This window comes from Morchella importuna (genome assembly GCF_003444635.1).
Source record: "Morchella importuna strain M04M26 chromosome Unknown Morimp01GS022, whole genome shotgun sequence".
NCBI lineage: Eukaryota > Fungi > Ascomycota > Pezizomycetes > Pezizales > Morchellaceae > Morchella > Morchella importuna.
This window is the reverse complement of record NW_025763419.1, coordinates 397,358-424,817: the sequence shown is the minus strand read 5'-3', so window position 1 is coordinate 424,817 and position 27,460 is coordinate 397,358. Positions and strand designations below refer to the sequence as shown.

Genomic DNA, 27,460 nt, shown 5'->3' with positions numbered 1-27,460 from the left:
CTGCGCGGCTACTATGGCCAGCGGCAATGAGAACGGGTTGATGCGGATATTCTGGCCGCTTGACTTTCCGCGCCGCAGCGAGCCGGGGGTGCTGGTGGGATGGCGCAACTCAGAACATGATGTGTTTGTCGTGGACGTGCTAAATGGCGTCGATGTGGGTCTTCCTGTGTTTCTAGCCGCCGGCGCAGTAGTACTAGTAGTGGTGGCTATGGGTGCTGATAGAATTGAGCAAACAGAGCAGACGAATTGGCCGCGACCTCACCTCGACGAATCTCTACCGCAAGTCCCCTCACTCCGCCACCCGTCTCTTTGAGCTCTGCGGTCAGAGCGCCCTTCATGTCCTCGGAAATGTCAACGAGCCTGCAGCATCAGCGCAGAAATTCGGCCCATCGCATATTTACGCCTATACGCAAAAGTCTAGCCGCTACCCGCGCATTCACTGCCCGCCGTCCAGCGGCATCGCAATCCAAGTGATCTTGTTCGAGCGCCCTCATCCGCACCGTATGCAGTACCTCTCTCTACGGCCCATATCACTGGCGCTCGAAGATCGCGCTGAGGACATGGAGGGAGAGGCCGACGAAACGGGGGAGCGGCTGCGCCGCGAGGAACTGGTACAGAAGTTGCGCCTGCACTCAGTGAAGAGACCGCAACCGACAGAGAAGGAGCGGAGTTTGCAGATGATTGTGGACCAGGTCAATTGCTCGCATGAGATGCGGGTGCTGCTGAAGGAGAATATCAGTCTCTTGATTGGTAGGAGGAATAGGAGGGCGCTGAGCGTGAGCGAGAGGGTGGTGGAAGGGGCAACAGGCTTGTGGAAGGGCTTTTTGGATGCGCTCATGAGGGCGGTCTGGGTCATGTGGCCGCTGGTGACGAATTGTTTTGTTGTGTTGATTGTGGTATGGAGGTTGGTCGCAGAGACCATATTGAAGGTATTGGAGTGGAGGCTGAGGCCGGAGCTGGCGGCGCTCAAGGATATCTCGGCGACTGGTGAGTTTTTTCCTGGCCAGTTATTTGGTATGGCGTGGGTTGAGGATAGCCGCTGAACAGTGATTATGGGAGTGCTATAGCGCAGCAATTTGATATACGTTTGCAGCAGTTCTGCTATTGGCCCATACAGTACGTGACGCTCCGACGGCGGAAAAAAGACTGGGAGAGCGTCACCAGTTCGCACCCGGATTATATCCGATTTTATAATAGTCTTTGGCTAGTCGCCAATGATGTAATCATCGGGATTGCTTTAGGGTCCTACATCATAGAGAACGCCCACATCGTAGCCCACCAGATTGATTCCCATCTTCATGTATGTTATCCCAATCATTACCCATCACTCGCTCTCTGTTAACACTTCATGTACAGGCCTACACCGTTGAGGGCATGAAGGGCATGATCTCCTGGCTTATGAACCTCCCCGGTGGTCTCAAACTCAATCAAGAGCTCGGATCCTTCCTCGGCGATCTGTTCCTCTGGGTAATTGACTACTGGGCCGACACCATGACTAGTATCCGCCCACACCTCCCACGCGTTATATACGCCATCGGCTTCTCATCCTTTGCTGGCGCTTCCATGCCCATAGCCCTATTCTCCGATCTACTCTCTATATTAACACTGCATATATACTCCTTCTACATCGCATCAGCACGTATCTACAACTGGCAGCTGTCCATCATCATATCACTATTCCACCTCTTCCGCGGCAAGAAAAGGAACGTGCTGCGCAACCGAATTGATAGCTGCGACTACGATCTCGACCAGCTACTGATCGGGACGATACTCTTCACACTACTGATATTCCTGTTGCCAACAGTGCTAGTCTTCTATCTCACGTTTGCAAGCGCGCGAATGGCCATTATAATGCTTAAAGCAACGCTAGAAACGCTTCTGGCATGCCTAAACCACTTCCCGCTCTTCGCACTCATGCTGCGCGTCAAAGACTCCAAGCGCCTCCCCGGTGGCATCCGCTTCGAGCTCAAGAACACGCGCGCCATCGTCGCCGCATTCGACAATTCTGATACTGCCCCGTCCATATCCTATATCCACCTCAAAGTACGCCCCCCTTCCCCTTCATATATCCCTTCTTCCACTAACCAAACAAAACAGTCCACACCCCTCCCCTTCCGCGCAATGTTCCACCAATACTTCCAGCTCGGCCAGCGGATACGGGGACACTACGTCTCCCCGCACGTCATCCTCTGCCTCATGACCGGCCAGTCCGTTCCCCCCATCCACCGCCGAAATTTATATAGCATGCAGTACAGCATGTTACCGACGAAGCGGGCTGGGCCATGGGAGCTGTGGGGCAGGCTGGTGGAGGGGAAGTGAGCCGTTGGGACTTGTTTTTTTGTCTTTATTGTATACCTTTTTTTATTTTTATTTTTTGTAAGCGGTTGTGATAACTAGACTTGGGAGAAGGGGCGGGACGGGGTGGCGGTGGTGGCGGCGGATATTTTAATGATGAACACTGCAATTGGATTGGATTGGATTGGATCGGTGGGTAGATTTGGTGGGATGCGTGTGGGCTGTAATTGTGATTTATGATGATGTGATGTGGAAAAGTTTTTTCTATTCTTTATGTTTGTAGTTATTTTGGACTGTGTGTATGGGTAGGGGCCGGCCTTTTATAGCAGCCCTTTAGGGAAAGCATTGGACGGACCTTTGAGAGGCAGCCAAGTTGCATATATATGCACTTGGGAATGAATAGAGATATGATATCAGGTCAATGGCGGAGTGTTTCAGGGATGTTCCAAAGTACACACATATAGCCACCTTGCCTGGCTCTTTGTATCACTTATCACTTGCGCAATATTGGCGTGGGTGGTGTTTATATCGAGTGATTCCGTATGACGTAGACGGTCATGGATAGTCACTCGGACACAGAGCGGCTCTGTGGGGACTAGGCTACCCGTATTTATTTGCCCCAACTCGCGCTCAAGGATAGGACACGAGATACCTTTGAATTTACTAGCGACGCTAGCTCTGACTGCATGAAATATCGATCAAAGCAAGCGTGGGAACTAGAAGCGTGCCCCTCGAATTCGCGGAGGGGGGTTATGTTCAGGAAGCCCACTCATGATCAGCCTGGCTCTGGGTAGGCGAACCTTTCCCTGAAACCCATGGTAAAACTGGGTCTACTGGCTAGGGGGGAGCTCGTGTGGGCATGAGCGCGCGGGCGGGGCGCAGTGGTTCTCTATGACCTCATCTCCCCACATCATCTGCACCAAGGTATTCCGTGAAATTAATCGATTTGCTGTTTGATATATCTGGCGAGACATGGCAGGATTAAACAGTAGAGGATTGGGGATGAGCCTAGAAGAAGAAAGGTTATCTGAGATCAAGACAGGTTCATGAAGATCTTCCCCGCCTTGTATTCCCAGCCACAGGCAAGGTGCTTTTCCGGTGTGTGTCCGGATGTAAGTCGCAGTCTTGTGGGGTGAGTCCTTAGCGTTGGGGGAAGCTTTTTGAGACAGCGTACTTGGTATAGCGTACGTAAAAAGTCAAGAAAGACATACATGTGATGGAGAAGAGCACTCACTGTCTAACGAATTTGCGAAGCGCGTCGTGTTTTTGGTCGAAGGTAAGAACACAGACCCTTACAATGAATGGTCCAAGAATAAGAAATCTGGGGAAATAATAGCCTCCGTTAGCCTTTGTTCATGGTTGTTGCAGTTGTTGGTAAGGTTGTCTAAGTACATGTACTCTAGCTGTAGATGTCTCTTAAATGTTGGGTTAGACCGCATGTCTTACACCATCCTGCTTCCAAAGGTACAGCCCCGAGTACATGTAACGTGCGGAAATATTTGGCCTGCTTTCCCAGAAAGTTGGGAGAACTCCGTCTTCCTTCTTGTATGTTGGGGGTTGGGGCGTCACATCACTATCATTCATGCAGGGTGTCTTGCCCCCGGATCTTAACATCCGTATGTAAGAGAAGATGTTAAATTTAGAGATGTGTCTTTGGGTTTGTCCATGTACTTATGTGTCTTCAATGCCTGCATCCGCGTTAATTCCGGCTGAACTGAAAGTCATGACTTTGATTTTGCTTCATCTCGCGCTCTGGAGAAATTTAAGGTATACAACGATTCGCTTTGGATAACTCTCCTGTTTCGCAACGTGTTCTCCTCGGTTTAATATGAAGTTTTCTCGTTGTACTGGCATAAGTAATCAAAGAATAACAACTGTAGCTTATAAGTTCATCCATCACTTTGATTGTCTCAGCCAGATCCCTCAAGGAGCAACCCTGAGAGACCGAGAATCTCGGTCCCTGAATATCGGTGATAATCACTAGCATTTTCGATGGCTTCAGAGGAATCCACAAGAGACCCGCCAACGAAGGGGGCCGTGCCTTCTATGCATAGGTACATGCATTCGGGAGCTGAGATGGGTAAATACATATGTATACTTTACTCTACTCGTATTTCTCTGACGTTTGTGGACGCGACTGATATTGCATGCCATACAAAAATACGCCAAGCTCATGATTTTGGGTTATGCAATAATGGCCCAGTTCAAAAACGTCAGCGAAATACTAGTACTCTAGAGGACTCTGCATATGGACAGCTGTATTACATGCAGATCTAGTGGTTCGGTACACTGCCGAACCAGGTTCTCAAAAGCCAGGGTGAGGATACTATCCCATCAGCTCACCGCGCCCCAGGTTTACGGTTCATGGGTTTTATGAGTTATCATCGAGCGTTCGGTTCTACTCCGAAAACAACATGATTCCTGCATCTGCAGTAATTAGGGTGCTGATACATAATCAACTTCCTGCTTGTCTAGGAAATCCTCCGGGACGTATGAGGGTAGTTTCTTCCCTCTTGGTCGAATAAAATTATGGCGGCCTTTAAGCTGACCGCCCTCCCTTAGGCACATATTTCTAACTTTCGTTATAGCCAGTCGTGCCTATACGGTAGTGATAAGCGTAGTAGAGGCGAGTGAGCATAGGTACTCGCCTAATATCGACAACTCCTGGTCTACGATTTGGACATGCATCTAACGCTTTCGATCCTGTTTGCCGTGTATGGCGGAGTTTCTGCCTTGATCATCCGCATGTGTAGTACTTCCCTCCTTCGCCTGTTTCTCTCACACCTAAACCTATCAAAATTCACAAAGCAAGTCGACAGATCATTAGCTGATGGCTGTTATTTCTGCAGGAATAGAAGGGACTCGATAGTCGAGTGCTTGAGTGAGGTGATACCATCCAAGTTTATGCTACGTTTAAACTTCTGCAAATCTCTGCAATTATCCATAAATGCTACGCAACAGATAATGATATCTCCGCCGCAATGAAGAGATAGAGATCTGGAACTAAGAATGACAAACAATTCTTTTAACGCGGCTCTTTCCTGTCTGGGATACTCGGGGTTTTAACGAGCGGTAAAAAGCTCATGCATTGCGTGTAACTTCTCGCACCATCCTGGAGGGTGTCTATGATTGCCCCCACACTTTTCACTTTTTTTTAATACATACGTTCAAGGAGATTAGTAACCTGCAGACCCGATACCTACTTGAGGTAGGTATCACACATATTCAATGATCATACGCACACGACGGTATTGAAACATCCGCGAGAGCCCATAGATAGGCTGCCCGATCCCTGAAGTTTTGACGCCAAATAGAGAGATTTAAACTCTGGGAGACGTCTCGATTAGCCGCGCAGCTAATTAGTTGAAATACCCCAGGTGAGGTTTTGAGCTTCTACACACGCATACGCATAATTTGCGTGGCACTTTATGTGGACTTTACCCAATACATCGATGATCCATTCGACCCTTGTTCCGATGTCTGGCATGAACCAATGTACCCTGAGTACATGTATTGTTCAAAGTCCAAACACACGTAAAGTAAGTGCGCCTCTCATGTGGAGAATACTACTCGGAGATCTCGGGAACGGGAACTAATATTTATTTTCTTTGCTTCTTTTATGTGTAGCTTTCGGGTTAATTTTCTTGCATTATAACTAACACACAAATGGCGGTTGGCTAATATATGTAGCCTGGCTTTCCACAGAAAATCCACACAAGACATTTGTGCATAGAGCCATGTGCCTAGAGTACATACATGTAAAGCACCCTGCTTGCGTCTCAGCGCAGAGTTGGTTTCAAGTCTCATGTCGATTCTCGTACAATATAGTTCTGCCCCTACATACGGCCCTAGCAAGACTTCTCCAACTAGTACCAGCAGAACCGCAGTAATCGGAGATAATTACTGGAACAAAAAGGAGGCCTAAGAGATGTTTGCCTGGAGGCGGTATATCTATATTCCTAGGCTCCATATGACATGAGATTACGCAGTGAGTTAAAGGAGGACATATGTTTTGATGTGTTGTGGCCGGGTGGACGGTCCAGCTGGCGAAGCGTGGTAAGGGACTGCATGCTACTCTAGACAAAGTTAGTGCTCTAGGGGAGCACATCTCCTTCCTGCACACGTGGAGAAGGGAAAACGGTTTCCATAATGGATGTCGGTTAAGGTGTCAGTGCTCGTATAATATAATATGGTCGGGCATATATTTTTCGACATTCCGATTCGCCATATTGCCTGCTCCTTTTGTACCGGATATGTGGAACGGTAGTACCTTTCTACACCCCATGTTCACACCTTCGCAGTATACATACTTACTGTGACTTTTTTTTTTAGGGGAATTATACCCCGCTTCCTTCCTCTTTAGAATGTAACGGTAGGAGGAAGTATATTTACTTAAGTGTGCGAGGCTGGTCGTTCAATTTTTGATTTCTGCCCTGTCTCCCAAATCTCTCAAAAAAGAGGAATCCCCGATCCTGCGCACTTATTCTTCGTTCAGATATATAAACGACTCAAGATATATATATACGAGATGGCCGAATCAGCTAATCCCAATGCCAATGCTGCGAGCGCTGCGCTGCCTGATCTTGATGTGGATTCCGGGAACACAACTGACGACTATTCCCTCTACTCTAGCGGAGTGTAAGTTCAAACCATTTATAGTAGCTTATACGATTATTATTGACGCAAACAATTTTCCAGAGAGAGCGCCACAACATCCCTAAAATCTAGTGTCCTAAAATACAAGTAAGTGACGCCTGACCGTCAGCCTCTAGAATATATCTCATGGCCAGCAAAGCACACCTACTCATACTTTGCCTCCAGATATGAGCATGGAAGAAGATACCACGCCTACAAAGAAGGTGCCTACTATGGTCCCAACGACGAGGCCCAGAATGAGCAGTTAGACATCTTCCACCACTACTGCACCCTCGCCATGGGTGGGAAGCTCCATCTTGCACCTATCGGTGACAACCCGCAGAAGATCCTGGACATCGGTACGGGAACGGGGATCTGGGCCATTGATTGCGCGGATACATATCCTTCCGCCCAGGTTAGTAAACAATCATGCCATGAAAAGAAAAAGAAAAAAAAGGCCAATAATATTAACTCACTCCACAGGTCATCGGTAACGACCTCTCACCAATTCAGCCGTCATGGGTACCTCCAAACCTACAGTTCGAAGTCGATGACCTAGAGAGCGAATGGGCGGTTCCCCCGAACGTGTTCGACTTCATCCACATGCGCTACATGCTCGCCTGTGTCACCGACTGGCCCACGCTCTTCCGAAAAGCATACACGTAAGTCCTCTTCTTTCCTTCCCCTTCCCTCCCCCGCCGGGTCGGCCCGTCCCTAACATACATATAACTTGAACGCAACTAGCGCAACCAAGCCCGGTGGATACTTTGAATCGCAAGAACCCACGCTCCAGATCTTCTCCGACGACGGCACACTCCCGCGTGGCTCACCAATCGACATATGGGTCGATAAGATGGGGGAAGCGGCGGAAAAGTTTGGGAAGCTGGCTCATATCGCGCACCGCACAAAGACCTGGATGATCGAGGCAGGCTTTGAGGACGTTCATGAGAAGGTTATTAAGCTCCCGCTGGGCCCGTGGGCGAAGGATCCGAATGTGAAAGAGATTGGGAAGTATGCGCTGCTGAGCGCGTTGACGGGGTTGGAAGGATTCACTATGGCGCTGTTTACGCGGATTTTGGGGTATGTTCTGGTTCCTGGAATCTTAGTGGTGGTGGTGGTGGTGGCTGGTTAGTTGGTTGGTTTGGCTAGCTATAGTAGTAGTAGGCTGCTTGCTTGCTTCTTACAAGTAATTCTTGGCATTAAGCTGGCGAGCTTCCAACTCATAACTACGGTTCAACCGATTGACAACTTATGCTGGGGATATACACTAACATTGCTTCTTCACATTCTAGATGGTCAAGCGAAGAGGTGCTGGCCTTCTGCGGAAAGTGCAGACAGCAACTCGTGGATAGAAAGACGCACGTGTATCAAAACTAGTAAGTCAACTTTCAATCATTGAACCCACTTTGGTTACAGAAGCTAAAAATTTACACCTCTAGCCATGTCGTCTATGGACGTAAGCCTGAGAAGGATGAGGAGTAATTGGACCGTGATCTATGGGCGGGGAAGGGAGTTGTGGCCGCAACTCGTTGTAAATTGTAGTTTTAGGAAGGTCTGATAATGAAATGTCTTTATGAATACTAATGAGACAAATAAAGAGAACCAATATCCAGAGTATCGATTTTCCTCTAACTCGTGTAGCTCGACCCTTCTGGCATCATTGATAACGTTTGTACGATTGAGTGTCATGACTTTCATTGCCATAACTGTAAGGTTGCATGCAATTAATGAATTAAATAAAAAAGGAAAAAGGAAAAAAGGAAAGAAGTGTCATGACTCTCACTATATGTGTATCTATCTCACTATATGTGTATCTATCAATTGAGGCATGTTGACATAAATCTATCATCCAGTGTCCCAAACTCAAATCTATATATGCCTCTACCCTCCCGTTAAAGACTCAAAGTTCCTGTCGCGCGTCCCACCATGCTCAGTTGCAATCTTTCCGCAGTTTAGTAATCATAATTTCTTCTTAAGAACTTCTAGTTCTAGCCAGCTTTCCATTGAACATTATTACACAAGTCAAAATGTTTCAATTCTTACAACGTTCCCTGTCGACTACTTTTAACCTTACACGGTATCTATATCATAGCTTGTTATTTAGGTAACCCTTTCCCCAGATCTAAGATCCTCTAGAGCTTAATTCGACCGGTAGTTCCAAGGACGTCATTGTCGCACCGGCAAATAACAAAACCACCTACCCTCCTAGGAATTACATGTATCTACAATTGTTTTTTTTTAAACCTGGGAGAACTGGCATATGTAGGCCTCTTTATAGAAGGTACCTAAGACAACGCAGCTCTGCTGAGTTGAGTTGTGTATATGGAATCAGGAAAAGTGCAGTACTGCTGTTAATTGATTCTGAATTTTTTTAATAACCCTAGATCAGTAATTAAGCTCAGTGGTGAAACCTTTGAGCCACGTTACAATTACGCACCTTGGGGCCATCCCTGCGCTCAGAGAAAAGGTTTTTGTCGAGGTACCAATGACGAAATCTGTTCCTGGCTATTACTGGGCCAAGATTTAACGTGCATGCAAACCCACTCAAACTTCAATGAATGAATTCCCGGAACCCTCTTCAAAGGTACGGCTGCAGTTATTGTAAAGTACCTACTTTAATTAGAAAATTTCCCAAATAGGTAAGGAATCTTTATGATCCAGGATATATATCCGGTGATGTTGATATCAGTAGGTAAATACAGTATTTGTGGGTACCACGACGTCTACATGCCAAATTATCCAAAGACATGGAAGCTTTCAATAATAATGTCGAACCAAGGCAGTGCATTAAGTATTCGTTGTTTTCCGACAGTTGCCAGGGCAAGCCTAACTCGGCTAAATCCGAGCCCTAAACTGAGCGCCGGAGGATGACGGGCCCAGCATAAGCCAGTTTCGACTTTGGCGGGTATACGGCACCCATTCTATTGGTACCACATTTACACACCCTGCAAGTTGCGTGGGTAGAAGTCATACTGCTAGGCAACCCAGAATGCTTAGCGCTATGCGCCACGCGTTCCTCCGTCATTCCAAGCTTTCTGCCACATGCGGCCCCAAGGCTTGGACAAAGCTTGTTTCCTCGCGTTCCAACTTCCAACCAGAGACAAGGACAAGACAGGACGGGACGATCAACCCTTCCTGCATGCCATTTCGTCATGCCACCCACAAACAAGAATTTGAACCAAGGAATGAAACCCTTCGCTGTGACGTGAACATCAATTTCATTGAATATAAATACGTTCAAGCCACCACGATGTATTTTTCCCAGATCATCAGCAAGCAATTCCACATCTTCACAATAACCTCAAGACCTCTATTCGCTCACAATGGGGCTATTCTCACGCAACACTGAGCCCGCAGCGCCGGCTGGAGATGGCACCTCCGGTAGGCACCACCACCACCGCCGCTCCAGCGCCTCCAATGGCCCCGAGAAGCACAGACGGGTTTTCGGGAGACACATGAATGAACGGCCCACATTTGGCGAATGGCTCCGCACTATCTGGATCGACATTATAACCATGGCGTGCTTGGGAGCCGTCGGTCTTGGTGTTTACATGGCGCCTCCAGCGCCCTCACGGTCCTTCCCCGTCTATTTCCAGGATGGTGAAATCGTATACCCCCAGTTTGCGTACCCCCTTCGCAAAAACATTATCCCCATCTGGCTCGCTGCGTTCCTCGCCTTCTTTATACCTTTGATATTCTTCGTCCTATTCCAGATTCGCGTTCGCAGCTTCTGGGACCTCAACGCCGCAGTCGTTGGGCTCCTCTATTCCCTCATCAACGCCGCCGTCTTCCAGGTCTTTCTCAAATGGCTCATTGGTGGTCTTCGCCCACACTTCCTCGCGGTTTGTAAACCAAACCTCCCAGATGTCGGGATGAATACCGGCAATGGTCTCCGCCAGATTATGTACGACCGTAGTATTTGTACCGGTGACGAAAAAGAAATCAACGACTCGCTAGAGTCGTTCCCATCGGGGCACAGCACCGCCGCATTCGCTGGGTTCATCTTCCTGTATTTGTACTTCAACGCAAAGATGAAGGTCTTCTCCAACTACCATGGCGCCATGTGGAAGCAGACACTGCTATATGCACCTGTTCTTGGCGCCGTCCTTATTGCAGGATCGTTGACGATCGATGAGTATCATCACTACTATGATGTTATTGCAGGTGCAATTATCGGTACTATGTTCGCATTCTCATCGTTCAGGATGGTATACGCATCAGTATGGGACTTCAGGTTCAACCACATCCCGCTTCCTCGTGGCAGCGGAACAATGGGATTCTCATACACCGATTCGGATGAGATGAGGAGTTTCCATGATGCGATGGCAACTAGGAAAGCAGGATGGGGAACATTGGGCGGTGGTTTGACGGGTGCTCCGTTTGATGCAACGTCGGCGGCTGTAGATATGGGAGATCTTGTTGGAGGGTCTGGGAGGGGTGCTAGAATGAGCGGAAGGAGGAGAGGAGATGATGTGGTTTAATTACCTGCTTCCTCCCTATTTCTCTTTTTCTCTCTTTATCTTTTTGCTTTGTGGTGTTGTGATGTCTTTACGAACTGTATTCGATTCTGTTTAATGGCGGGCTTGAGGGTCCTTTTCATGCTGGGTTTTTCCTTCTCTTGCATCTTTGTACACTTGGAGTTGTTATATCTAGTTAGTTGTCTAATGAATCTACACTCGGTTAATTGAGTCAATGCAATGCGTTCCGTTGATTTGCAAAGAGCGAATTAAGGCCCTGAACATTTGAGGATGTCGAGATTCCGATAACTCCTAGCTCGATATATGGGGGGTACTCACCTCAAGGTGTTGACTTGTAATCATGCTCGACCCCAGCATCTAGCATACAATGATCAAACAGTAAGCTCTTTATAAGAGATATCACGAGGTGAAACCGCTTTATTGTGGATACATGTAATCATGGGCGATGTAAAGCAGCAGTGGGGTAACGAGCTCAGCACAGAAGACAGTCGGCCCACTAGCGTAGAGATATCGGCCCGAACCTAATTTCGTAAATTCTAGCGCTAAGGAGCTCAAAGCTTGATATTTACCAAAGAACTGTCAGTGGGAGGTTCCGGGGCATTCCTTCCATTTCAACTTTGAGAGATTATTGTTGCATAGGGTTGGGGCGATATTTTTTGGTGCTCTGGCTTATCCTGGCGTTAAGGGTGGGAACAAGCACGGAATATCACTCGATCTAAGGCCAAGAGCTGGCAAATGCTTTTTGGAATGTTTCTCGAGGAAACAGAAGTGGGATTTTCGAATTATGCATGTTTATCTAGGTGGACGAATCAGGGCGTAACTTAGATGTATGCATGTAGCAAGCATCACCAGGGTAATAACAGCGTTAATAATTATGTATAAATTATAAGCCACCAAGGACGGATTTAGATAGTCCTCTCTATGGAACCTCGCCGGAATGCAGAAACCGATCCAACTCCATGGACTCCGCACCATAACTGGTGTAGATACTTTAGAATGTTCTATTCGAATCAGGCGCTATAGAGATTCTCCTGGAACTGGTTTAATATCATTCGGATACACGCCGAAAGCTTCCCTCAAGGGGCGGTCTGTATCAATAGTGACCTCTTAAATACCTCAACATCACACAATACATTTTACATGACACTAGATTAAGAAGCTTTAAGTATCTTATCTCACATACTTAGCTGCCGCTCCGTCTTGATCAGTATGCAAGTACTCAACTTAGGGGGAGGAATGCCCCGTGATTGAAAGAATATAGGGCTAAATATGGTGAAGCAATCTAGACGGCGCAACTGAAGAATAGAATTCCTTCCAACGGCTCAACAGAATTTTCTTGATACCAGACGTTCGGTTGATTGATCGTACATGTGATCGAGTGCTTAAATACTCAAGCGTGCATGTGGAGCCCAGGGTTTTGGTATCCTCGTCTCCAAATTGAGCGGTAACTACTACAAGCATGAATCTGAACTGATATTCGGGCCAAAACTTGATACTTTACTAGCCTTATACATAAGGCAGAAACTCTCATAAGACGTAGGGCACGGAAAGTTCCGTTATAGCCCTGTAAACCCATATACCCCCTCTCTTAAGAGTTGTGTTATATAATTATAAGAGATGAAGTATCCTCATAACGGCAACAGTAACGGCATGTGCCGTACATTGTAGGTAGCTTTTTGGAGGGAAATTCATGTTGTATGAATGACTAAATGAGTGAATTTGAAAGTCCAGGCCAATTTATTTGCTAGTAGGTTGGTCCAAAACAGCGGATATAATCATTGTTAAATTCATATCCCAAATTTGGGTGGGTATTCGCTTTTAAAAAGTGCTTAATCCCGTTTCAAGTCTATATGTGCCAGTAGAAATCCCTGATGTTGGGCGGGGATCGGAGGAGACCACGAAGAGATTTTGCTTCAGGCTAGAGCTCGAGGGCCACGGAGAAATCTCCGATTTTGTATACGGTGTAAATATCTACACCAGACAATACTGTGCATAGGTCGGACCGTAAGCAGTAAATACGGATTTTTCCGGGATTCCGGTACTATGATGGCCATCAAGACTACTTTCCTAGATTTATTAACTCTGAGGAAGAAGTTTTGTACCAAATATGTACCATCTGAAGCCTAAACCACTGTGTCAATTCCTGGTAGTTGGTAAACACAGTGCTAATTGATTTACTCGAAACTTGGGTTAACCCTGTTTTTCTTAAGCTTCAAGTTCGGCAAAGTAGGGTACCAAGATTCAGCGGTGAATCTAATACATGGCCTTTCAAATCCCTTGGCTTGAGCACATCGATGTTTGATGGGGTGACGCGGTCCCGGGATGACCATCTTATATCAAACACCTTGGCAGCCCTCAAGCCTTGCTTGACGTCTGGGAAAAGAGTTGGCCCGGGCATAACCCCACAGCCATATGTGACTACTGCTAGTAGTATATAACTGAGGTTGTTTCAGATATATCGTAACATTGCCAATGCAATTGAGATAAACTCCTGAATAAAGTTTTGAAAGTGGGGAAAGGTACAGTTCTCAGACCAGCCTGCCCAAATCCATGTCGCAAAGGAGCTTTCTGAACATATGAAAACATATGCGTTGTCTCGAACCAGCAGCCATAACTGTCGTATCACAAAAACCTTTTAGCCGCTGCTTGGAGTTGAGATCGTCGATAAGGTGATGAGGACGAAGCAAAACAGTTATTAGCAAATGGTAACCAATGAATCGTTCGATTCGGCTAGGTAGGTAATGAGGAGGAGCTGCAGTTGCATTGTGGAAGTCTTGGCACGCGAGAAACCCCTTACCGACAGAGGCTTAACTAAGACATTCGTTTAAGAGCTTACTATCGTCGTATCTTAGACACAGGTCGCGCGTAGCAATCGCAAGACATCTCTATTGGTTTAGTGGCACTTCATTTCTCACCATTTCTGTGAAGATCAAGCTTAATACTGATTATTCTATGAGCCAGTAAGTATATGTAAAGTTTGGGGAGTCTAGAGGCATCTACACATGTCTTAGAACCCGACCTCCTGGCTACATACGGAGTTGGTTGGTGGAGAAGTGCCACATTGAAACGCGCGCGGGTCCGAACGGCGGTTCCACGAGTCAAACCTGTCGCGTGGGGCCCGTTGACGAAGACCTTGACATACTGTTGGTGGTGGGGACCACTGCGCAGTGGCAAGGTCAAAGGGCATGCAGATGCGGTTCTGGGGCCTGACGAGTGAAACAGAATATCAAAATGTAACGCCCATAACCACCTTTTCACAGGTACCTCGCCCGTCTCAATGAGACAGGAGAGACAAACTTGGCGGCGGCAGCCCGGCTGCGATTCAACACATAAAAGATCACGAGCTTCCGCCTTTTTGTTGGTACTGGTGGTCTAGGCAGTTAGGTATTCCAGTGCTCGGCCGGTCCTCAACACAATATTCACGATACGATACTCATATTACAAATTCTAGTTTCCATCTTAACTTTTATTATTTATTCTTCCCAAAGCTGGATTTTGAGAACTCTTAATTAATATTACCTCTTCCTACTTAAGACAAATAAATAATGGCAATTCACAATTCAAGATGCCCCGTCAGCGGTAACTCGGACGCCTCTGGTTCCTGCCCTGGCTCAAGAAGCTCCTCCAGGATGGGACCTAGAGGTTGTGCCTTTTCCGGCTTCTCACTAGACGCACAACAAGTTCTCTATGGTGTAAGTATTACACTACTAAAACCATTAGCAATTAGCCATGATTGATAGACTCAGTTGTTAACACTACCCCAAACAGGCTCCCCAAGGTCCCAGTGCACCAGCCATAATATACGAGCGCGAACGGCGCACCATGGTCGACGTTCTCCTCCCCAGCGCACCCTCCAAAGACCAAACCCGTGGCCTAAAAAACGCCGACATCCTCACCCCCTCCAGTGAAGACGTCCTCGCCGCCGCCCTCGGCGCGCCCGCACGCCGTGTCCTACAGCGTGCGGAATCCATGGGTCCTCGGACAGGATGGAGAGACGGGTATTTGACCAGCTCACATGGATTCTGCCCTCCTGACCCTTCTGCCTCTCCAATTGCATTGGCGTCCAGTCCTGGACGTGTCTGGAGCGACTTGTGCGCTCGAATGCCGGGGCTTGTTGGCCGTGGGAAAATTCGAGAAGCTATCCTGGAGCTTCCGCTTATTAGTGGCGGGCCTGGGGTTATCCCGGATCAGGCACTGTGGGCGGCCACGGTGTGTCTGGGGATATTGGCAAGTGTCTATCGTTATGAAGAGAGGAACGATGGTCATGAGGGAATTATAGCTGGCGCTCATGCATCGGCTTTCTTAAACGCCACAGGAGATGCGGAAGATGAGGAGGAAGAGACGAAAGGAATACCGCGGAATGTAGCAATTCCACTGCGAACTGTGTGTACGAGAATGGGAAGGCCATTACCGCATCTAACACAGTATGATGTGTCGATATATAATTACAAGCTCAGGGATCCGACGAGTGTTTATCCATATGTGGAGCGATTTGAGAATATGGACCTTAGGTGGCCGGTATTCCAGGATTTAGCGGAGCGCGGGTTCTTGATTTGTATGGCTGCTAGCCATGGATGTTTCACGCCGGGAGTAGAGTTGATTGCAAGATGTCAAGAGATGGTAATGGATAGGTATTGTTCCTTAAGGATTTTTTGGAGTCAAAAAACTTCAACTAATAACTCGAGTTATTTAGGGATAACGAAGGACTATTAAAGGAGCTTGTAGCCTTGAAAGAAGTGGTCGATCAGTTAGGCTACGTCTTCCATCAAATCAGTGTAAACCCCGGCTCCGGGGAGAACTTTTCCAATCCGGTAAGATTCACAGCTTCAAATATCTGCGAATATCATCTTAACAAGTCCTTAGGTCGAGTGGGGTCAAAGATATGCCAAATTTTCAGCGCCATTGTCAAAACGGGTGCCAGCTTTATCAGGGCTAGCATTGCCGCTTTTCCAGCTTATGGACGCCTTCCTAGGCCGCAAAAAATACGACTCTTTCCTTGGGCTAGAAGCACTACATTTGAGGACTTGGCTGCCGCTGAATATTCGGGCGTTTATCACGGCCGTGGAACAATATTATTCGGTCCCTGAATATGTGAAATCTAGCGGTGATTCACGGTTGATGGGTGTGATGGAAGGAATCGTCGAGTCTTATGCCGGAGAGCGAGGCTTTATGGGAACACATAGATGTGAGTTTCATAGCCTGTTTATAACTCATTTCCTAACTAATGTGCAACAGACAAGGTATACGGGTTCCTAGAAGTAGTTGCAAAAACCGGGCGTACCGAAACAAACGGCGGAGCTGGGGCTGCAGATAATCAAGGCCGTCCTTGGGAGGAAGTCCACAAGACCCTTTCCGACTCGATGATTGAGCGCCTGCAGCCTTTTCGGGAGAACATATCGCGAAAGCCCCACGAAATGCGCGGGTGTTTCGAAGAATGCCGTTTCAAAGCCAAGATCGCACGGCGCTCATTTATCGATAGCGATCCTGACAGAAGCACGGCCAAGGTTACAGTCGATCTCATGCAGTCCGGGATTACGTTTGGCCCTGGGGACCGTCTGGCGGTGATGCCGCTGAATGGGTGGAAGGAGGTGGTGAAGTTGGCGGATGTGTTGAGCTTGATAGAGAGGTTGGAGGAGGTCGTTGCATTGGAGAGGTCATCCGAATGGAAGAGATATGCGCATCATGAGGCAGCGGTTTCGCGTGATAAATCTGCTGCGGTGTTGAGGATAAAGGATATTCTCAGGAAGGGCCATCTTTCCCCTCTTACGAAAGAAACAGTCATGCAGGTGGGTTTCACAATCTTTCAGTTCCCAGGACATTTATACTCATATTAAATCTAAACAGATTCACGTTCTTCTTCGAACATCATCATCGACTGTCCTGAAGGTGCTTGCGTCCGAGACCTGGCCAGTCAGAGGGTCACTAGGTGACCTTCTATCCGCTGCATATTCCGAAGTCACCCAAGAAGTGTGGGACAAAGCATTCAACCCAGAAGACCTATCATGGCTAGTAAAACTCATCCCCATCGAGGTTCCAAGAACCTATTCAATCTCCAGTTTCTCCGATGAGCTCCTCCCATCCTCATTAGATCTAACCGTCTCACGAGTGGAACATGATATCTCGCCCGCCCTTGCTTCTAGCACTGGTAGGGACGCATCCTACTGGGGCGTAAGCAGCGGGTTCCTAAACCCCCATCCCGAAGAAGAGCGAATCATCAACGAGATTCCCGGCTTCGCAAATCTCGAAGACACCGTCCTCGTCGGCGTCTCTCGCCCGCTCAACTTCCAACTCCCCATTTCTCCCGCAGCCCCAGTGGCCATGTTCGCCGGAGGATCCGGCATCGCGCCCTTCAGGAGCTTCTGGGCGAAGCGCATCCTATCCGGGGCCGTTGGACGGAACATCCTCTTCCTCGGAGTCCAGTCTCGGAAAAAGCTTGTTTACGAGGAAGAGCTCCGTGACCACGTCCGGTACAACAACCTCGAGCTGCACACTGCGTTTTCGCGGGACCGCAAGGGCCTCGTGTACGACCCCTACCTCCGCGACTTGGTGGACAAAGATATGGAGCCCCGGTATCTCGATGTCGCAATTGTCGAGAACGGTAACACCGTCTGCGACGTTGTGATGTCGACCAAGCTCGGCGGGCTGGGCGGATATCTCTACATCTGCGGGTCCGTCTCCGTGTACGAGACCGTCATCTCCGGCATCCGGAAAGCACTCTACAGTAACCGCGCCGTGACCGCGAAATCCGCAGACGATCTGCTGGCCACCGCGTTTGCGGAGCGCAGGTTCATGCTCGATATATTCATGACGCCGAAAGCAATGTCGTTCAAGGATCCTGTGATCTCGCTCTCGGAGCTGTCGCGGAACACGGGGCATCGGGAGGGCTCAAAGACGTGGATTGGCGTGCATGGCGCTGTGTATGATGTTACTGATTTCCTGCCTATCCATCCTGGAGGGTCGCTCATTGTTGCGGCCAGCGCCGGGTTGGACGCGACAAAGACTTTCGATGATCTGGCACATACATCTAATCCGGAGGTTACGAGTCTGCTTTCGAAGTATTTCATCGGGTATATGGCGCCGAAGCCTCATCTGCAGTCTGCGGAACTATCGGCACTGTATGATGGGTGGCAGGATTACCTCCGCACCTGTGTGGAGAGCCTGACGACCCTCTCGTTCGAGGTCAAGTCCCTCATGAAGGACGACCATATCTGGTTCTCCGGTGGCATGCTGAACATGGGCGGAGTGCGTAAATTCTACCAGGTTTGTGATTCCAATCTTGATTTTCTTTTTTTCTTTTTCTTTTCCTCTTTCGAAAAACCTGCTAAAACAATCATTTCCACAGTTTCAATCGCGCCTGATGCAAAATGCATTTAGCGACCTGTTTGGCACAAAGATGCAGGAGCTGTACCTAAAGCTGACGTTCAGCCTGATGGCCCTTCAGAGCAGCGGATCGCGCTTTCCGGATGTCATGGGGATCATATCTCGTGCGCAGTCGTCCCAGTCGGCGACTAAGGCGCAGAAGGAGATTGCACAGATTGGTGATATGGTCTGTAATAGTGGGGCAGCGCAGTCTCTTGAGCGTGGCCTGATCAGATATGCCCAGTCTGTCACGGAGTTGGATGTGCGGTTCCTTGAGCAGATTCGGGAGGAGATTTGCACAGGTATGGATGGGTTCGATCTAGTGGCATCCATGAAGACCACGACCAAGGAGAAACAGGTACGCCCGAACACAACCCCCGATATTCTGCAACTAGATATACTAACATTTAGTTTTTTTACCAGCGGCTATTCAAAGTCTCCGCCTTCCTAATCTCCCTCCTCGAAAGAGTCGCCGAGCGCCTCGAAACCTTCTACGCCGAGATCGCCCAACAATCCGTCTACCACCCCAGCATCGAAGAAAACCCCGCCCGCGCGCGTTGGCGCCTCATCAAGCGGCGCATCTCCGACGGCAGCTTCTTCCTCTTCGCGCAAGACGTCACTCTCGAAAACCAGCCCGTCGACGCCATCAGCGAGCCCCTCTCGCCCTTCCAGCCCCTCCGCCAGGCGCGCATGCGCCAGAGCGTCTCCTTCAACCAGATCGTCTCCAACGCGCACGACATGGTCAACCGGCTCAACCACGGGCGCAGCATCGAGAGCTTCCTGCAGTCGAACCCAGCGCCCCACCAGCAGCATCACCACCAGCAGCCGCCGCCGCCGGCAAACGCAGCCCCCCGGAGGCTGGCGGATATGCATACCACCCGCGCGCAGGCACGGTCAGATAACCCGAAGTCGAGCTACACGGAGCATCTAGACCGCAAGGCGGCCGGTAGGATGACGAGCTTCATGAGCGAGAACGTGAGGGCGCTGCGGAGACTCAGCCGCATCCCGCTGGAGCTGGATCCTGCGGCGGTGCAGCATGCGATGAGTGTCTATGGCGGCGGCGGCGGCGGCGGTAGTCACGATGGTAGTAGTAGTGGTAGTAGTAGTAGTGGTGGTGGTGGTGGGGCACGCAGGATGATGGCGCATCCGTTGATACCCCCGGAAAGAAATATCAGCAGCAGAGCGAGTTCGCGGGATAGGAGTAACCGCCCGGTCATGATGGAGAGCTTGGAGACGCGGTCGGCGTCGGCACGGCCGAGTCATGGGCGGGCGGAGAGTGTGGGTATGGCGGCGAGGTTCTCGCCGGCGCATGAGAGGTCAGCGTCGGTGGTGTCGGCGGCGAGGGTGCACCGGAAGTTGTCGATCTCGTCGGTGGACTCGCTGGGCGGGGGTGGTGGTGGCGGTGATCCGATGAGTAGGGGGTTGGAGGCGCTGAAGAAGAAGTTTGTTTTGTAGCTGTACATGTTTTGAGAAAGAGGGAAGGGGAAAGGGGGGGTGACCTTTTCGCGGTGGGGATGATTTGGTTATGACTGGAGTTTAATGATTTTTGATAATTGGATACGAAACGCCTTGATGGCTGGATTGGGTTTGGGCAGATTATGATTAGTTATAGAAATACAAGAACAATTCATGACATCCTGACTATATGTACTTTCGCTCTCTTTGACAACTCTTGTGATAGTCGTGAAGCAATCCTCGTCACAGGATATCACTCGCACCCAAAGAAAGAATACCAAAGCCCACGACCACCCGGGCGCCGCTATATATCCACATGTAGCCACGTACGGAACGAAGCTAAATTAACCACCCCGGCCCGGATCTCTCTCCCTCCCCGTGCCTCTACAAACCTCTACACCATCACCGAACACAACTCCCAGCCGGAGCCGGAGAAGTTTTTCGCGCGGTGCTGGTTAGCGAGTGAGATTGTATGATACATGCTGAGGGCACCTACGGCGACCTGCGTGTGGGTTGAGTCCGGTTGCTATGGTACCGAAGTACATGTAGGTGGGTAGGTGGGTGGGTGGTAATGATCGCCATGCACCACTAGCCATGCCAACCATGATTCGAAAGCAAGAACTGCAGAGTACATCTATTCTGTTTTTAAGTTTTTGACGATATCTGTACTAACGTCACTATGCAGATAAACACTAACGATACCACTACCACTACCAAACTACCACTACCACTACCACTACCACTAGCTAATAGTACTCTACATGTACTAACAATATCAATATCCGTATGCTACAAAGAGAGAGAGGAAGGCGTAAAAGCACAAAACGTAGTTGTAAGTAAAGACAAAGCGTACACAAAAAAACACAGTATAGTGCATACCCCTCCCCCCTCCCCCTCCCCCTCCCCCTCCCCCCACACCATCACCACCACTCCAAAAAAAAAAAAAAAAAAAAAAAAAAAAAACCACACACATTACATCAAAAACGACACACACATAATCAAAATTTTCACAACCATACAAGCTCTACACATTTTCTACATATATTTTTTTTTCATAACACCGTCAAATCCAAGGGAACAACAAGAACAATAACAAGAACAAGAACAAGTGGGTAAGAAGGAATTAAACGCATAAATAAATCCAAGCTCAAAGACGAACAAGTAAAAAAAAAAGATGCCAGGATAGCTATATAGGTAAAGAACTAGGTAGGTAGGTAGGTAGGTAGCTAGGGTAGTATAGTAGATCGGTAAATAGGTAGTAACTAAACTATAGTAGAGTAGAGTAGAGTAGATATATGCGTCAAAAAATAGTGGTAAAGAAGAAAGAAGAAAGATGAAGCTCAAAGAAGTGAATAAAAAAAAGAAGAATAAGAATAAGGGAGTCGATCCAATAGCAGCCTACAAGCCATACAGGCAAAGCAGGCAAAGCAGGCAAGCGGTGTAGAACAATAACACACACAAAGACACACTCAGACACAACATCGAGTAGACTATCCTAGATAACAGAGAAAAGGAAAAAACCCACGCCCAACTCCTCCGGCCCTTACAACAATAAACAAGAAAACTAAAAAAGGACTGAATAAAACACATCGAAAAGAGAAAAAAGAATATATAAGAAAAGCCACTAAAAGGACTACAGGAAGTGCGGTATAAGAAAAAAAAAAGAAGAGGGGAAAAAACGGACACAAGACTACCCAAACAACTTCATAACCCCCCACACGCCCACCGCACTCAGCACCGGAATAGTCACATTATCATCCAACCCAAACGCATCCACCGCCTCACTCGCGCTCGCAATCAATCCCGTCACCAGACTCATCAAGCCCAGCGCCCACCCGCCCTCCAACTGCATCCCCTCAACACCCAACTTCCCCGCCCACGTCACCGCATTCACCGGATCATCACCCCACCTCTGCGTGCCAGGCACCACCACGCCGAAAAACACCGCCGCCGTCACCGCGCCCACCACAAACGACGCCAGACTGCCCGCCAAGCTCTTTCCGCGCCTGATGCGCGGGGTGTAGCGCCCCCATGCGCGGCCCACCGTCGACGCGGCCGTGTCGCACCACGACAGCAGCAGGATCGACAGCACGGCGATGTCCTTGGGGAAGACGGTCAGCACCGTGATGGTGCCCACGAGGTACCACACGACACCGTTCCAGCCCGCCACCTCGGACTCGCGCATGAGCGCGCCCAGGCAGCGGATGTACAGGTTGTTGAACTCGGGCGAGTAGAAGCGCAGCAGGTCTGCGCTCGCGATGGGGATCAGCGCCGTGATGAGCGGCGGGGTGATGGTCGTGGGCTGGTAGCCGGTGCGGTACATGTGCAGCACAATGAAGCCGATCGAGACGTGGAGGAGCTTTCGGGGCACCTCATGGCGGTGAATCTGAGTCTGCATGTTAGCATACAGCTAGCGCTATGAGATGGGTTGGTTTTCTTACCAGAGATGAAAACTTTCTGTGGATAGGGATCAAGCCAAGGGGACTCGGGCTCCGTGAGAAGTTACGCCATACGCTGGCTGGCGTTGGCGGGGAGAGGTAGCCGTTGCTGGGGACGGTCTCTAGCGGCGCGGGAGGGGCTTTTCGCTTCTGGAGCGGGGAGCGGGAGCGCGCGCGCGATATGCTGTCGGAGGAGGTCGCGGAGGTGTCCGAGTTGTAGCCACCGTCGCTTGTACTATGGGAGTCGAGTTTTGCGACGTTGTTGAGCGAGGTGGAGGATGATGCGGGGGAGGACTGGAGGGACGAGGACATTTTTTCGAAAGTGGTGGTGGGGGGGGGGGGTGTTTTCGATTCTATTGGGTGAATATTGTGGATTTTTTTTTCTTTATTCTAGTTGTTTGTGGAGAATGTGTATTAGGAAGTGTGGTAGTGGTGGTGGTTGTGGGTTGTGGGTTGTGGTGGTGAGATGCGATCGATGCAAGGGGTGATGTTTCTGGAACAGTGTCCTTTTTGGTGATGACTGTGGAAGGGTGAGCTGTGGTGAGCAGTTGGGAGGAGTGGAGAAGAGAGGAGAGAGAATCAACAACACTGAACTGAACACTGAACACCGCGAGAGAGAGGGCTGGGGAAAAGAAAGAAGGAAGGAAAAGAAAGAAAGAAAAGGGTAGTTGGTAGTGTGACTGGCAACACCCTGAAGTGCAGTTGAAGCTTTTTTCGTTTTCTTCTTTCTTTCCTTTTTTGCTTCTTTTTTTTTTTTTTTTTTTTTCGGTCTTGCGCGCAAGTGGAAAAGTGGAGACCTAAGACAGTTCGAGTCGGGGCAGAAGAAGCAAAGAAAAGAAAGAAAAAAAAAGTGAGAGAGAGACAGAGAGAAGTAGAAAACACGACTGACTGACTCGTAACCTCTCAGATAAAGACGACGACGACTTCACCGCAGCAGCAAAGCAAACCAGCACAAGAACAGGTCTTGGACAAAAACGCAGGGATCAGCGGGGGTGTAATAATGATGCCGTGGCGCATAGAATGGAAATATGCAACACAGGAACAGAGCAGAGCAGCAAACACAGCCTCTGCTATGCATGCATCTACAAACAAATACAAACACCAATACAATAAATAAAAGTCCATAGAACAGACCAGATCTCCCAAATCCCCGTTTCCAGGACGCGCCGCCAAACCAAACGCGATCCCTTTATTGCTATTCGGGCCAGCTAGCTACATACTCTTCCACCACCACCACCACCACGCCCACAACAACAACAGCAGCAGCAGCCTTGACTCGCACGCAGCACCAACCAACCCCCCAAACCTCCCCAACGGCAACGGAACCTTACAGACCCGTCGCCGCCGGCACAGAATTTACTTCGCATCCCGGATAGGCCCTACATAGAGCGCTCACTGCACTCTGCTTCCAGCTATGTGTGCGTCATTTACGCTCCCTGTTTGGCCTTAGTTACGGTATTAGTCAGGGGCTGTGCTAGCGCGCAACATGTGACAAGTTACAACTTATTACTTTTGGCACGTGAAAAGCCCTAACCCTCGGCTTCTGAGACATTCTTTCTGGAACATTGGGGGGGGCAGGACTGAACCCGTGCTGCAGCAGCAACCGGGGTTGGGTTGATAAGATCTGTCCTTCTGGGCGCTTCGCTTCGCCTGTGCAGCATGGAATATCACTCGTGCTGCCCCCTGCTGCTGCTGCTGCTGCTGCGTCCCGTCATGTGCTATCACTCGCTGGGCAACACGTCACACGGGGCGTTAATCGGGAATGACATGCCTATGACACTGCGGGAATGTCATCTCATCGCCTGCCACCGCGAGGGCTCCTTGCAACGTTTTATGTATGTAAAACGGGGAAGTTTCGGGAGCCAAGGATTTTCGGCTATCGTAAAGATGTCCTAGGCCATAGGATGCTGGTGTTTTTTTTTTTTTTTTTTTAATTTATTAATTGAACCCTACAGGTATACGTATGGCAATAGATACTAGTAAATAGAGGTCGAGAAAACATTTCCCCATGAATTCCGTCATATTCGAATTCAATAGCCATGGGGGTAGAAATCCAGATCTAAAGTAGAGCCTATTTATATCTCAGGGATCAATGACATATGCGCGCCATCTGGGAACACCATTCGCCCCAATCGTAGATCCATGTATATTTCAAGATGTCGAAAATCTTGTTTTTTGTTGGAACCATTCCAATAGGCTGGCATAAGGCTGCTGTATAGTACAACGTGTACTATACATGATCAGCAGATGGCGCGTGGTGCGTCCTCGGGAAGCGTAAATTGACGTTGCGCCCTGAGGGACCGTTACTTAGTCCCGGAGCCTCTGATAAGGATTGAAGTATCAATAGGATAGAAACTCCCTTAGAGGATACACATCGTAATTTAGATTTTTTTCTCTCATTATTTCAAGTCATCTTTTTCCACTAGTACTGGTCATAAACGCACTTCACTTCACTACATGTACTCACAAACTATAAGACAAAACTGGTGGAGCATGGTGAGATTGTTTAATCAACACGAGTCACCACTCTTATCTCCAACCAACCAACTTACACTGATCAAGAGCTCTTTTGCCCATACAACCTACTGTCTTTCTCTATGGACATTGATCCCCGAACGGAGCAATCGAGTTCACACAGCAAGACATAGATAGCAGCAGCAGCAAAGGTAGCCTCATCACCTCTACTCACCACTAATCTTGACCAGTCCATCAACCTCTACCAGTCCCAGACAACCTCCACTATTACCAGCACCAACAAGTACACTACAGTATCCCTACCTACTGCACTATACACGACCCCCCAATGCCCATCCTCCCACCTTGCCCACCTTGTCCATCCTGCCCTTCTCCATGAGCCTCTCCATCTCCTTTGTCTCCCGAAGCAGCAACAGGCCGTCTCGACGAGCCCGCAGTCTTGCGGAAACGAGACCTCATCCCGAGTGAAGGCGAGGCGGGCTCGTCCGAGAGGATGTAGCTGTAGGTGAATGAAGCGGAGGGAGGGGCGGTAGTGACGACGGTGGAGGTGCTGGAGCTTGCGGGGTCCGAGGTAGTTGACATTGTTACTGGTGTGGAGATGTTGGTAGTTGGGGCCGCTACTGGTTGGATGGATGGAGGATGCGAGGGTCTTGGTTTGGGGGTGTTTGGATGTTAAGGCTTAAGTAGTGAGTTTTGAACACGTTTTTGGATGGAGTGAGCTCTCTGGTTGCTGTTGTTGATGTTGTTGACTTTGTCTGGCGCTGTTCAGATGCGCTATCTATCAGCTATCTGGCGGGCTGTTTAATGGTACGTGTCTGAAAGAGCAACAGGAGCCCCATTGTCGATAGAAACTTCTGAAGACTGTACGGGAGGATCACTAGACTACATGCAATATACCGATCAGAGAGTATATTGCATCAGGCGTATACGTACGTACAGAGCGCGACCTCTATACCACTGGACCATCCAGCAGCCCACACTAAGAAGTATTCTTTTAGTACATACATACATGTAGTTTTTATACTTACGCCAGCCAGCTTGGAAACACTTCATGCCGCTTCCACTGCGGCCTTATGCATACATGTATTATTCTGCGAACAATTGTGTTGTATGACTTTTACATTAAGCCTTCAAAGAAGAAAAAGAAGCCATGAAGGGAGAAGAAAGATCAGGGCTGGGTGCGTCAAAGTCAAGATCAATTACCCCCAAGCTTTGACTGTATGTTGAATCAACTGCATACCACCATCTGCTGCATCCAAAACGTCCGGGAGCAACTAAAATTGCAAGTAAACACGACAAGTAGTAAGTTGTTCGTTGATTTGAGGGTAGAGAGTGGACGAGAGAATTATCTTACGTTAAATAATCAAGCAAGATGGGATTATCAACAATAGAAGAAAGAAAAGAGAAAAAAAGTGTTCAAGTTTGAAAGTGGAATTACTAAGCGGGATTCGAACCCGGTATCCGCTGTCGTCATAAGTTTCCTAAACCGGAGGCATATACCACTCTGCTAACAAGAACTTCGAGGGACTGCCTGCTAGGGAAGATGTTAAACGCACACACGTAGACGTAACATCCACTAGCTTGGCCTGTAATAGAACGCTTACGTACTTACTTGTACGTACTACATGTAGTCAGTTAAAACGGGTATGTAGGGTATATCTGGGTTTCATGGTACTGTCAAGTTTTTTCTTTTGGGCATAGATACAGGTACTTTTTGCAACTTTTTTTTCTCTTTCCCCCTTTAGCTTCGTGGTGACTTAAAGGGCACGTTTGGGGGTGCCCTATCACTACAACGATGCCTCGTAGATCACTGAGAAATATGGTGGTTGTGATAAGTTAGAGAGGGGAGAAAAAAAATCGTAAATCACACTGCGTCACCATATATCACTCGGTGATCAATGTCCCCACAATGATCATACACCAACATACGATAGCAGCATCGTGTACGTAGAGAGTGATAATCATGATGTATTCATTTGCCAAATTATAATAAGAAACCCATCCACTACTCGAATGAGCACTTGCACGTCTCACATATACCATTCATCCGAAGTAAATACGCATAATCCTGCCTTCTTCCCCTAAGTAATCATCCACCCCATGCATTCCCAATATAACTAAAACTAAAAGCTAAGGTCTCGTTACTGAAAACATTTGTATGTATTTCTTCTCTTTCTTTCTTTGATTTCCCCCTTTTTAAAAAGTCTCACCATCACCCATCCAGCAATTGATAGAAAGAAAAAAAGAACGAAAAAATGTAAGAAAAAGAAAAGGAGAAAGAGAAAAAAATTTCCGACACGACACACAGACGACACACATACACAT

At 48.5% G+C, this 27,460-nt stretch overlaps 6 protein-coding genes across 6 annotated transcripts; 4 read left to right on the top strand and 2 right to left on the bottom strand.

The window, feature by feature from the left end:
• Positions 1 to 13: 13 nt before the first annotated feature.
• LAJ45_07138 (uncharacterized protein) lies at positions 14 to 2,319 on the top strand (the record flags this gene model as incomplete). The annotated part of the gene is made up of 5 exons (XM_046116697.1): positions 14 to 154; positions 237 to 987; positions 1,068 to 1,300; positions 1,357 to 2,043; positions 2,098 to 2,319. The coding sequence occupies 5 exons, from the start codon at positions 14 to 16 to the stop codon at positions 2,317 to 2,319; spliced, it is 2,034 nt and encodes a 677-aa protein (XP_045970099.1).
• Positions 2,320 to 6,823: 4,504 nt separating this feature from the next.
• Positions 6,824 to 8,412, top strand: LAJ45_07137 (uncharacterized protein; the record flags this gene model as incomplete). The annotated part of the gene is made up of 7 exons (XM_046116696.1): positions 6,824 to 6,933; positions 6,994 to 7,038; positions 7,117 to 7,345; positions 7,414 to 7,592; positions 7,675 to 8,010; positions 8,223 to 8,306; positions 8,370 to 8,412. 7 exons carry the CDS (start codon positions 6,824 to 6,826, stop codon positions 8,410 to 8,412), a joined length of 1,026 nt encoding a protein of 341 aa, XP_045970098.1.
• A 1,841-nt stretch (positions 8,413 to 10,253) lies between these two features.
• On the top strand, positions 10,254 to 11,411 carry LAJ45_07136 (uncharacterized protein; the record flags this gene model as incomplete). The annotated part of the gene is made up of 1 exon (XM_046116695.1): positions 10,254 to 11,411. One exon carries the CDS (start codon positions 10,254 to 10,256, stop codon positions 11,409 to 11,411), a length of 1,158 nt encoding a protein of 385 aa, XP_045970097.1.
• Positions 11,412 to 14,953: 3,542 nt separating this feature from the next.
• On the top strand, positions 14,954 to 20,222 carry LAJ45_07135 (uncharacterized protein; the record flags this gene model as incomplete). Its single annotated transcript, XM_046116694.1, has 8 exons — positions 14,954 to 15,100; positions 15,177 to 16,039; positions 16,102 to 16,219; positions 16,272 to 16,593; positions 16,644 to 17,194; positions 17,253 to 18,668; positions 18,751 to 19,125; positions 19,191 to 20,222. The coding sequence occupies 8 exons, from the start codon at positions 14,954 to 14,956 to the stop codon at positions 20,220 to 20,222; spliced, it is 4,824 nt and encodes a 1,607-aa protein (XP_045970096.1).
• Positions 20,223 to 21,912: 1,690 nt separating this feature from the next.
• LAJ45_07134 (uncharacterized protein) lies at positions 21,913 to 22,972 on the bottom strand (the record flags this gene model as incomplete). Its single annotated transcript, XM_046116693.1, has 2 exons — positions 21,913 to 22,608; positions 22,664 to 22,972. The coding sequence occupies 2 exons, from the start codon at positions 22,970 to 22,972 to the stop codon at positions 21,913 to 21,915; spliced, it is 1,005 nt and encodes a 334-aa protein (XP_045970095.1).
• A 2,466-nt stretch (positions 22,973 to 25,438) lies between these two features.
• On the bottom strand, positions 25,439 to 25,717 carry LAJ45_07133 (uncharacterized protein; the record flags this gene model as incomplete). Its single annotated transcript, XM_046116692.1, has 1 exon — positions 25,439 to 25,717. The coding sequence occupies one exon, from the start codon at positions 25,715 to 25,717 to the stop codon at positions 25,439 to 25,441; it is 279 nt and encodes a 92-aa protein (XP_045970094.1).
• Positions 25,718 to 27,460: the final 1,743 nt, after the last annotated feature.